The 12582-nt window shown below is 48.3% G+C and overlaps 1 protein-coding gene across 1 annotated transcript in view; it reads right to left on the reverse strand.

Annotated features, from left to right (window-relative positions):
* OTOF (otoferlin) overlaps positions 1-12582 on the reverse strand; it is a 167086-nt gene that overhangs the window by 47341 nt on the left and 107163 nt on the right. The window contains exons 8-15 of the mRNA XM_084833256.1: positions 11185-11239; positions 10771-10902; positions 8882-8944; positions 7532-7616; positions 6528-6687; positions 4492-4678; positions 2736-2922; positions 622-845 (exon numbers count right to left, since the gene is read on the reverse strand). Of these exons, the coding sequence (XP_084689382.1) occupies positions 622-845; positions 2736-2922; positions 4492-4678; positions 6528-6687; positions 7532-7616; positions 8882-8944; positions 10771-10902; positions 11185-11239 (1093 nt within the window). The remainder of the gene's footprint in view (positions 1-621; positions 846-2735; positions 2923-4491; positions 4679-6527; positions 6688-7531; positions 7617-8881; positions 8945-10770; positions 10903-11184; positions 11240-12582) is intronic.

Raw genomic sequence — 12582 nt, forward strand, 5'->3', positions numbered from 1 at the left:
TGTCAGAGACTGGCAGTGTGAGGCATTTGGAATGGCAGAGGTGCAGAAACCTTTCCCCCGGGGCTAAATCCAGCTCTCCTTGGGTCCTAGTCCAGCTCTCTGGTGTTTTCTAGATGCCCCTGTCCCATTTTCCCCAACCACCAATCATTTGGTGGTTTTGTAGCTTTTCTGCCATCCCTCCCCCCTAAAAAAGGTTGAAATGCTTCTCTGAAGGCTGAGTTATGGGCAGGAAGAGCTCTCAGCCACAATATGCTGCTATTTGGGGCCTCACGCCCTTTTGCCTTCAGCCCCGCCCACCACTGGAATGCAGCCCCCAAAAGCTTCTCTGAAATGGAACTTGGCTCTTGGGATGAAAGAGGTTCTGCCCTCCTCTAGTATGGCAATGCAAGTTCAATGCAGCCTCCTTTGGATGTGCTCTGTCATGGTCAGATGAACCATCAACATTCTTCTTCTTCCTCAGCATGGTTCAACACTGAGGTCACCATGGCATCGTGAAGAAAGGAAGCTTTTACCATAGGAAAGTAACGGAGAAAGGTCCCATTGGGATGAGGTGTCCCCACCTACTGTGGCCACGGAAGACCTGCAGGCCCCCAGATGACTGCTGTGACACAGGAAACTTACGTCAGCGACAGGCGTGGCCAGCTCTACTTGAACTTCTGTGGAACTGGTGAGCTCAGGGTTGCTGGTATCCAAGATCTCCACTGCCAGGCTGAGGAGCAGACGGGCCCGGAAGGAGACCCCTTCGCCTAGCCCCTCGTTCAAGTCCTGGTGCTCGTCCATCAGGGTGTAGTTGCGGGTGGAGCCGTACATGTTCACCCAGGCAGGGCCAAATGTGGGCAAGAAGCCTGGCAAAGACCATCAAAACTGAGTGCTTAGAGACAAGTCCATTTGCAAATCTTTTACCAAGGGCAGAATCCAATGGGGTGCTTATGCCCCTGCTGATTCTCTTGCACCCTGCCAATCCCCATCTGCAAGCGGGGCCCACCACTTGTGAAATGAAGATTTAGCACTTCCAAGGACAACCAGAAATGAGAGAAAATGCTCGTTTCCGGAACAGAGCAGGTCAGCGGAACTTGCATAAGGGAGCTCAGCTGACCTGTCCCAGTCGAGAAATGAATGTTTCCAGTCATTCAAGGCTTCCTCTCAGAAGCGCCAAATCTCTGTTGCACAAGAATTGGGTCCTGCTTGCACAACCAAATTGGCACGGTGCAAGAGAATCAGCAGGGGCATAAACACCCCGTTAGATTCTGCCCCCAAACTGCAAGCAACAGTTCAATCCCCTTTTGCTCCTTCTGCGAGTGGTACCACCAACAGATGACACGAGTGCCTGGCAGGCATGTGCTTGTAAAGAAGGTATGAGCAAATGCCAGCTCCATCTTCCCAGCTGGCTGTGCTCCTCCACCTTTCTTTCCCTCGGCCACCGATTCCTCCCTTCTCCATCCCTCCTTCTCAAAGTCCTGTACTTTCCTGCACTTGGGTTTCCAAACAGAAAGTGTGCTGTTATTCCTCACTTCTGTAGGCCTACATTTATCATCCCCCCTTTGCTTTCAAACCTCTTCCTATGTCTGATTGGTTGCATAAAACTGATACAATATCAAAACTGATAAAACAAACACAATAAAAAAAGCAATAGAAATCAAACACAACAAAACAGCAACAAAAATAGCAACAGCAATGCTATCAGGAGAAGGCCAGGGTAAAATGGTAAGTTTTCAAGGCCTTCTTACAAACCTGCAATGATGGAACATAGCGGACCCCCGATGACAGCTTACTCCAGAGGTGTGGGGCCACTGCAGAGAAGGCCCTCTCCTGTGTGGTTGCCCACCTCTCACAGGTGGGCAAACGAGAAGGCCTGTCGCGCTGATCTTAAAGTGCTTCAAGATCCTCACAGGGCCTTCAGTGAAATAACCCCCTACAGGAATGGTGGGATGGGAGAGCCGTTGTTGCCCATGAGGCACTCAGCCCACCACTGCATCCTTGAAATACATTTTATTTATTTTTTTTATTTCATTACGGTTCTATACTGCCCCACAGCCAAAGCTCTCTGGGCAGTTTACAGAAGTTAAATTCGGCAGTAGGGATGCTGGAGAAGTCCACTGCATACCCAAATGAGGCCAAATACTCAGGAATCCGACCTCTGGATTCCGCAACGGACCGGTACCCCCTTACCTGCCGCATCCACAATAGTTCGTGGGGCGGCTCTCCGGCTGTCTAAAAAGCGCGATAGGCTCATGGTGGCCACCATTAGCCTATTGCAAGAAAAATACAGCTGTAAATTGCATAGTTTACATCATTTGCGGCTGTAAAGCACTTCCTTCTACATAAATTGTGGCATAAAAGGCCACAATTTACATAGAAGGAAGTGCTTTATGGCTGCAAAAGCTGTAAACTACGCAATGTATAGCTGCAATTTTCCCACAATAGGCTAATGGCAACCACCATGAGCCTATCGTGCCTTTTAGACAGCCAGAGGCAGACACACACACTTCAGGAGGTTGGCCCATCCCTATTTGGCAGGTTTTTGTAACTTTTCCCAAAACCTGCCAATCCTTATTATCCAGAGTTTATGACAGTAAGACATAGGAAATGTACACTGAGAGCAACATGGTTTCTATCACACCACTTCCAAATAAATGCTCTGGAAAACTGTTGTCTGCCTCCAGCTTCCCATGATTTGAGTAGAGACTTGAAAACGGTGACGTTTAATCAGCAAACTCCATTTCCTCTCAACTCACCTTTGTCTCCTTCATTGGAGATCTTCCTGAGGTCGATGAAGTGGGTCCCAATGGCCACATCGTTGACCTTGTCAGAGTCACGGATCTGGACCTTGATCCGCTTGCACAAGGGAGGGAACATCTCCGTGAAGATTATCTGCTCATTCCACAGTGGCTCATAGCTGCTTTTCTGGACAGAGGTTTTCCCCTGAGCAAAAATCATAAGACTATATGAGAAGAGCCATGATGGACCAGATCCGAGAGGCCTAGCAAGCCATCGTTCCTTCTCCAAGAGCAGCCAGTCAGATGCATCTAGGTGTCATGTCTCCCAACCCTCAGCTTTTACACAGTACAGGAGAAGATATTGATTAAGATGAAGATCAGACTGCTCTTCCAGAGAAAGGGCGGTCAGTCCCGTATTCATACCTCCTTCAGCCAGAAGAGACAGCCTCCAAGTCAGAGGAAGGAGCCCCAGCAGAACCTCCATCTCCCCGCCTTGCAGAGGTCTGAGACTATGAAATCAGGTGAGGGCCCTTTAACAGACCAGCCAGCTCCTCCACAAGGGTGGAGCTGACCACATTACAGATACACATTACACATTATAGGCTGCCTATATAGGCTTCAGTTGGCTCAGCTTGCTGCTGCGACAACATCTTCCTATAATAGGAGAGTGCTCAAGCCATCAAAGCTCATTCTGAGCTATCTGTGGTCCTGTTACAGCTGCTCTTTATGCAAGAGGGCTTCTGCCTTTCCCTAGTTTTCTATGCCTGATGCACTTACCTTGGCCAGACTCTACAACCTTGCCTGCCTTGACCTGACTGTTCTAAACAGACTAGATCTCTTTGCTCACTTCTGATCCTGTCAGATCACATTAGCCTCCCCTGTGGGCCTCAGATAACCAGAGACTATGGGACACCAGGAAGCTCAAAAACATCAACCTCCTCCTTGGCATCACACGTGGGGGTTCCTTGTAGTTATAATGACTAAGAACCACTAAAACCCTCAGCCCCCACATGGATTTGGAGTAATGGCCATGCCTTGTACTAGTGAATTCTATTCAGTTAAGTGTGTGTTGTATCAAAAGAGGAAGGCAATGGAAGGGAAAGAATGTGTTGGGTGAGGAAAGGACCAAGACCACAACCAAATTCAGTGCTAGCGGAGAAGAGTGCAGACGTTTGCAATCCAACCTGAGGGCTTTTATGAGGCTCTGTGGTGAGATATATGCAGAGTCAATCAACTGATAAGGGCTGGCCAAAATTCTGAAGCCAGCTTTGAGTCTGAACAAGATCTTGTGCACCAGCCAGGGTGCAACACTTCAGAACAATGGGAGGTCAATTGCTCACCTCCCCATCTGCAATCTGAATTAATGCCTTGGGTGCGGGGGGAGTGTGGAGAAATATATTTGCATTTGTAGATTTCACCCTCTTTTCTTTAGAGCTAGAGGCAGATTATTATTTCATGTTTCTGAGTGTTGCAAATAGATTCTGGGGACAAACTCTACAGAAGCCTTCCCCAACTTGGTCCTCTTGTTGTTTTGGAGTACAACTCCCAGGATTCCTGACCATTGGCCATTCTAGCAGGGGATGATGGGAGCTGAAGTCCAGAACATTTGGAAAGCGCCAGGTTGGGGGAGGCTGCTCGAAGGAGTCATGGCCCAAATTAAATCCTACACTCCAGGTATTGCTTGCCTTTTTGGCACCCACTAAAGATGCCATCTGCTTCATTAAGTAAGGTTGAAAGGCCCTTGGGTGGCCCATCCGTTGACTTGCTCACATACCTTCTGTCCTGCAAAGAGCACCTGGACGTAAGGGTCCACCAGGTCTTTGTTCTCCCCAATGAGGGCCTTCTTCACATTGGCCATGATGCTGGTGTTCATTCGTGGAAGACCTTCTGCCCGGTAGATCTTAATATAGAAGCGTGCCCACTGCCTTTCTGGGGGAACTCCATCTGGAAGAAGCAGGTTCCTGCAAGATGCAATGAACTCAAGTATGGGATGAAAGGTGGTGGGAGAGGAATGGGTGTGGATGGCTGTTGCATCACACACCCAGCCAAATTTCTATTAAATTAAAGGTATTAAAAACTCTCCTCCCTTCTCCGTCAGACTGAGGTTACACAGCGGTGGAGGGGAAATGCTGTTTGTCTGCAAAGGCATTCTGCTCTAAATTATTATTTTATCTTTTCCAAGGCTGTGCCCTGGCATTCAAGGACAAGTTCAGGGGCTAAGCTCAAGTGAGCCCTGGACCAAATTAAATCAAGGACTGAAACTAATGATCCAGAAAGTGCCATGAGAATGGTGGAAATGGGCCATGAAAGATGGTACCTTTCCCACTGTAATTGAAACCATTTTGTGTTTACCATTTCAGGTGTTGGAGGACTATTCATAGGCTGTCCAGACACATCACAGCCACGGAGGCAAAGGGGGGCTGCAGCTTCTGCATGCGACGTTTGAGCCATAAAAGAGTCATGTGCTCCCCCAAATACTATCTCAGAGAATGGGCTGATAAACACCTTTTCCACCCATGTCTCTTAAGCCAGGGAAACACAGATCTCAGCTAAAGCTCTGGACTGAAAATATGGCCAAGGTTGGAGGAATTTGGCTAGGTTGTCATTGGAGACGGTAAGAGCTGAAGAAGAGCCCTGCTCGATCAGGGCAAAGAGCATCTAATTCAGCATCCTATGTCCAACTCAGGGGCTGGCCAGAAACATCTGGATGTGACTGTAGTGGAGGGGGTGGGGCTAGGGCAGTCTCTCTCCCATCACATGGGCTAGAGGACAGGCTTATACAGAGGATATAAAGCAGGGGTGCAGAAGTAGACATGGGTGAGGGGCCGGACTGCCCCTCTACCAGACTCTCTGCAGGCCAGAGGCCAATGGTGGGTGTGGCCATGCCCAATGACATCATTGCCTCACCCATTTTAGCCTTCCTCCATGCTTTCTCAGCATGGAGAAAGGGACTTGGCTCAGTTGGCTGCTGCTTAGAGGAGCAGACCAGTGGGGTCACCACGTGCCGTGCAAAGCAATTCGTCTGGCACCCACATTTCTATTGTTATCGCCAGTCTCTGACTGACGAGAACAGTGGGAATTCCTCCAGGCGGTGAGAGCTAGCAGACAAGCTCCTCCCCTAGAGAAGCCCACGGCTCCAGGGGCCCATTTAGGCCTGCAGGTTGGGCTTCAGCACCCCTGATATGATGGGACATTGGCTAGGCTTCACCTCATTTGGCTTGGGGTGCTTCCCCAAACATGGTCAGACAAGCTCTGGTACTGCATGGCTCCCAGAGCTCAGGGGCTTCTCTGGGCTGAGCTCTGTGTCAGTCGCTCAGGGACCACATAGTTTCCCAGAGCCTTAAAAATCACCCAGTGTGTGTGTGTGTGGGGGGGCTTTTACACAGCTGCAGTTTGTGTCCAGGAATTGGATGGCAAAGACATGATATGTTGAGTTGGAAATTCAGCACCAACAACAAAAAGGAGGGGCAGGGGGGTGTTACAATAACAAAAGACAAAGCAAAACAGAACAGACTTTTATGCCAACGTGGTACAACTGTGGATAAAATTTTGGGTAGAAAAAACAGATGAACCTTTTTTCCTCAGTTCTCTGAGAGAATGCACAAATGCAAGGCTGACGAAAAATGGTGCTGAGAGGAATTTGCGTATCATTACTGAATGGCTGACAACCCCAGATAAATAAATCCTGCCCCCCTCCACACACACCGCCCCCACTGAATTCCAGTTCTGAAACTGGAGGTAGCACATCTCCCTTCTCTTTACAAGTGAAGAGGCTGACGCTGCCCAACAGATCCTCCTCCTCCTTCTCACCCCTCGATGTCATCTTCGTCGGTCTCGTTTGCCTTGTGCGGCGTCTTGATGTGGTCTCCCTTGCCCACCACTGCGATGTCAACCTTCAGGTAGCCCTTCAGCCCAGCTGTGATGTCCTCTGGGTCGGACAGGATGGCCCATTTGTGGTAGAACTGGTGCTCTGCAAGGAGAGGGGGAAGAGGCGGCCATGACAGCCTCTGCCGGGCCTTCTCGGTGGGCATCTCCCTGAATCAGAGGTGTTGGACCTCTTTCACCCTGAGGGCCAAATCCATTTTGGAGAAGCTATCAGGGGCTGCCACCCAGTGGGGCAGGAAGCAAAAGGGGCAGGACCACCCCCACCCCCATACCAGCATGTCTTGGCTCGAAGCTCTTCCTGCTAGAAACTCAGCCTTCGGAGAGGCATTTCAGCCCCTTAGAATAGGAACAAAATGCACAAAAGCTGGGCAGCCATCAAAGGATCAGTGGCTAGAAGCAGGGGGCATGGCCATCTGGGCAACTCAGGAGAGCTGGATGGGGACCCCAGGCTGGCCAGATTCGGCCCCTGGGACTGAGACTCTACACCCTTGCACTAAACCTTGGCCGAGGCTGACACTGGGTGACTGAGGGTAATTGGTATAGCCATGTTGTTGTTTTTAAGTCTTTGTGTGCCATATTTTCATATTTTATTGTTGAGATGTTTTCTAGATGTTGAAGCTAGAAAATCTAGAATCTAGGGTTGGACTTGATGGTCTTGCAGGTCCCTTCCAACCCTACTGTTCTCAGTTTCTATGAATCACTGTTTTTAACAATTAGGTTGTCATGGCTAGTTGTGTGCCGATTTGTGCAGCTGTCAGGAAGGAGCGGAGAATGGACCGATAAATGCATGCCACCGAAGTCAGTTCAGTTCCATTCATTTGTTCCTGCTGTTGGCCACAGAAGATGCAGTAACAACCAGGATAACAATAAAATGAATGCGTCCAGGAAAGGCGCCATCCCATGCATGTTCAGCCAGAAAGAGCACGCACCTGGCTGGGTGTAAACTGTCCCCACGTCCATTTTGAAAGAGCCCACCAAGGTCCCGCTGCGCAGGAGGTTCTTGGAGTGAATCACCTGCAGGTGAGCAGGGAGAAAATAGTTAAATGAATGCACAAAGGAGCGTCGGCGAGGGGCAGGCCTTGGATCTAGCTGCCTTTGGGATGGTTGCGGGAGAGTTTCCCAGGAGAGGTTCACCTGGCACCTCCCTTGATGGCCTTCCAGCAGCAGGGAACGACATCTTTATTCCCCAAGGATTTTTAACATTTTTCAAACAGCACATTACTATCATAGAATGTAATTTACAGACTGTTATTATTGTAGTCTTGGCTTTTTATGGCAGTTGGGTTGGCTTTTCTTTTAGCCCCTTCAAGGTCGTTTTAGCGCTCTGTGCGATTAGGTAATTTGACTGTATCATGTTCATTCTCAGTGCTGTTCCTGGTTGGTTTGTTTGTTTGTTTGTTGGGTTGGATTGTTGTATTTGATTATATTAAATGGATTGGAAGTTGTTGTTTTAGACTGATTAATTGTACGTCACCCAGAGAACCTGTTATGGGGTGTCTAATATATTTCATTCCTGTACTACATTTCTGTACTGTTCAATACCCAGAACAATCTGGGTGGTTCACAAAATAAGCAATACATTTTAAACAAACAAACTAAATTGGCATTTACTCTATCCTAAATGTTGTCAGTACCCTTGACTAGGAAAACTCAAAAAAGAAACACACATTGAAAAACAAAAACTGATGTGACAAATTGAAATGTAAGGATCCATCCCAGGTAGCAAGGTGGTAGATTTATCCCAAAGATGTGTGAATTCCATGCTTAAAACCTTTTAATTTTCACCAAGAAAAGAGGAACCCTGCAAGCTGTATCAATGATACAAATTGAGTAAATGTGTATGATATATCTTAGTTTGCATAATTTATGCTGCATGTTTTCTTTTCTATACAAGTTAGTAGCATCACTTGCTACCTGATCATTTTAACTGGGGATGGTGCTGGGCTATTGTCCCTCCCTATATCAAAGAACTTGGGGAAGCATGACTGAGCTAGGCTGGGAGTTGAAGGAACTTTGGTTCAGCCCTGACAGAGCTGGTAGCAGAGATAGGTGAGGGAACTCTATCTTAAGGACAGCAAACAAAGGTTGTGGCTGGGAGGGAGGAGGTGCCCCATTATTTCTCTTCAAGCTGCAGCTCAGGTTGTCTTCTGTCCAGGTTGTCTTCTTCTGAAGCACTAATTCTCTGTGAGTGTGTGTGTGTGTCTCTCTCTGTCAAAATCAGCCCTTTTCAAAGGAATACTCCAGCTGAGAAAGGGAAGTCTGTGACAAATCTTGCTCACCGATAATTTGATGACTTTGTCGAACATAACATCTGGGGGTACATGGAAGTCAAAGACGAAGTACTGGAAGGAAAGAAGGAGAAGTCCACCAGTTGTCAGTTACAGTAACAAAGAAATTATAAAGACCGAAATGGATACGGCTGTAGATCAGCCTTCCGCAGCTGGGTGCCTTCCAGATGTGTTGGAGAACCTTTCCCGTCATCCCCAGCCAGCAGCACCAACCTGGTGGGCTCCAGGCTGGGGATGGCTGCAGGAGATGTTCCCCACCCCACTGCCAGGGCAGAAGCAGTGGGGAAAGTCTAGATTTCCCACAACAGAGTGGAGGGTAACGTTATTTGGCCGAGAAGGGGCACGCACACGGACATATTCTCGGGTTTTTAAACAGAGTTACTGTTATGTTAATGGTTCTCCCTAGCCATTAAATGAATCCAAATACATTCAAATATAAACACTGTCCAGGAAGGGGGGGGGGAGAAAAGCTTTGCTATGAGTCAGTTGGGAATATTAATAATACTTCTTTAAAATCATGAGATGAAACATCCAACATTGATGGCCACTGTTTTGGATAACTTTAAAAGGGGGTTGGGCAAATTCCTGGAGGAGAAGGCTATGTGTGGCTGCTACCCTGATGCCTCTATGCTGCCTCCTGTGCCAGAGGCAGTGTGCCTATGTGCACCAGTTGTTGGGGAGCATGGGCAGGGGGGTGCTGTTGCACTCCTGTCCTGCTTGTGGGTTCCTGGTCAACAGCTGGTTGGCCACTGTGTGAGCAGAATGCTGCACTAGGTGGACCCTTGGTCTGATCCAGCAGGGCTCTCCTGATGTTCTTGCATAACAGTCCTGTTATACAGTTTTTAAAATGTGACATGATGTTGCCATTGCAAACAGGGCGATGGGGGCTGCTGAGATATCCATCAGGCCAATGGTCCACTGCCCCAACCCTGGTCCTGTGCCTCTTGCAACAAGCAGCGAGAAAAGAAGCATCAGCCCTGTTCACATGCCCTCTCTGGGGATCTGAATGGATGGACAGGGTGCAGGATTGTGCCTGCCAGCCCTGGCACACTCCAATCCATACGTTGACCCAAAACTGTGACCAAAGCCCAGGCATGGAGGCTTGCCCCTGGATCCTTTGGCAAGGGGTTGGCCCGATGCCTGATGCAACTGCCGCCCGTCCCATGTGACTCTCGTGGAATCTGAGCCATCGGATGGCTCCTTACCTGAACAGACAGCTGGCACATGGGGAGGGGGAAGAAGCAATTTTTGCGACTGCCGAGATTCGGCTCACCAAGTTGCCCTTGCTTAGTGGCACTCTTTTTCCATTCTGTCCACATGGGGAAAGCGCACACTTCAAATGGCAAATGCACATTTTTAAAAAATGTGTGCCCAAAATGCACACTTTCCCCCCATAGATTAAAACTGTGAAAATGCACATTTTTGCAAGAATGCACACTTTTTAAAGTGCACATTTTTAAAAAAGTGTGTCTTTTAAACAAAAAACAAAAAACCTGCAAATCCATGTTCAAGAATGTGTGAACATTTTTGGAGAACATGCTCTCCTGCTTGCGTTTGCATTTGAGGCTGTGAGTGGGACATGTTCTCATGACTTATGAAAATAAATGGATGCCTCATAGAATCATAGAATAGTAGGGTTGGAAGGGGCCTACAAGGCCATCGAGTCCAACCCCCTGCTCAATGCAGGAATTCATAATCCCTATTGGCACAGCAACCATCTTGCAAAGCCTACAGCAGTAGCGCCACCTCCCACCCTCCCCCATTGCTATAAACGCTGTTATGGAGGGGAGGGTTTTTCTTCACACTTCCTGGGGTTTCATGAACTCCAATACCCATCAAGGAGGAGCAACGAGGCGAGTAGCCACAGAGAGTGAGCTCACCTCGTTATAGTAAGGGCAGTTGGTCGATTCCTTCATGGATGTGTATTTCTTCTCGTCCCCCACCTCCACACACACCACGGGATCCATGTTTAACCCCACCAGCTGCCGCGCTTCGATTACCGTGATGCTGACCTAGTCAGGGAAGGAAACGATGGTGCACCGTCACCTTCATTCTTCAGAGCTCCTCATCTTCTTCCCTTCTTCCCTCTCCTCATGTATTTCCAAAAGGGGGCTGAATGCTAACTCTGGCGGTCCACAGAACAGCCACAGAAATGAATCTGTCCATGTTGTGAGAAGCCCAGCTTTCTGCTACTGAGCAATGGCCCCCAGGCAGAGGGGAATAGCATGGGTCTTTGATTTCTACTATATGCAGTGTACTAAAAGCACAGCAGACGTTCAGTGGAAGCATCGTACCTGGTAATCCATAGGTCTTCCAGCACTGGGCTCCATTTTAATATCTGGCTTGGATCTTGAAAATAGTAACAATGATAATATCAACAACAACAACAACAACAACAGTCAACAAAGTGTTCAGCCCCCCCCCCTCTCTCACGCACATTACTAAGTCTTAAAACCACCCTGTAAGCTTGGCCTGTACTGTGATTGCCAGGTTGTAGTTGGGGTGAACAGCATTTTCCCAGCATCCAAATTCAGTTTTTGGTTAGCCATTGCTTTGATCTTTTGAGAAAGTGGTATAAAATATTTTAATAGATAAATATTTAGTTTCTAGTGATGAGGGCCATGCTCCTTATTCCCGCAGCATGCCTGCATCATTTAGAGAAATTTTGCAAACTTATTTTAAAAATCTGAATATTTAAGAGGCTGAGTGCCTCTTGGTTGTCACTCTAGCAGAACTAATTCAACCAGTTTACCGGGGGGAAACCAGTGGCAAAGAGGACCCTGCCCCACCAGCACCAAGCTATCCCCCTCACACCAGTGCCATCACTCCTGCATCCACTGGACCCCCTGTGGGAGAAAGTTCACTGAGGGCCAACCCCACCCACTGTTGGAGAGTGTCAGGTATATTCCAGCCATGGCCAGTCACTCGGCTCCTTCCCAGCCTAAGAATATGGCACAAATGGGTGGGAAAGATTTGTGTGCTCAGCCCTGCCCACACAGAGGGCACATTCACTGGGGAATCCCAGAGGTCCAGATTTGCCCCCCACCCCCACCCCAGGAAGGCCAGATTGGGACCCTGGGCCTGACGTTCTGCATTCCTGATTTAAACAGTGGTCACTGGGATGGGGGGGAAGGTGATAAGAACAAAAGAAGAGAAGAGCCGTGCTGGATCAGACCAAAGGCCGCTCTGCTCCAGCATTCTGTTGGCACAGTGGCCAACCAGATGCCCCAGTGGGAAGCCCACACACAGGACATACATTTATTGATTAAATTTATTGATTAAAATTATATTCTGCCTTTCCACCAAAAATGACACTCAAGATAGTTAACAATAGTAAAATACAAATCAAGGCAATCTCAACTAAAATATAAAAACAAATCACTTGAAAACAAAATTGAAATCACAGCAATACAAAGAAAAAGACAGAATCTGACCAGTTAAAAAAACCCTTCAGCAGCAAACTAACTCCTGGGCCTGGATCAAAGCCCCTTTGCCTGCCCGTGGAAGGATGGCAGGGAGGCAGCCAGCCCAGCTTCTCTTGGCATGGAGTTCCAGAGCCGGGGACATGAATGCAATAGCAGCCCCCCACTTGAGTCTATGACTGAGATACTGCCACTTGCCCCAAGCCCTTCGGATGGAGCCTGCTACAAATCAAATCATATCAATTAGATAATACCGGGGGCGCAAATGGA

This window comes from Heloderma suspectum, chromosome 1, assembly GCF_057233095.1.
Source record: "Heloderma suspectum isolate Gila_16-S chromosome 1, 16-S_ref, whole genome shotgun sequence".
NCBI classification, from domain to species: Eukaryota; Metazoa; Chordata; class Lepidosauria; order Squamata; family Helodermatidae; genus Heloderma; species Heloderma suspectum.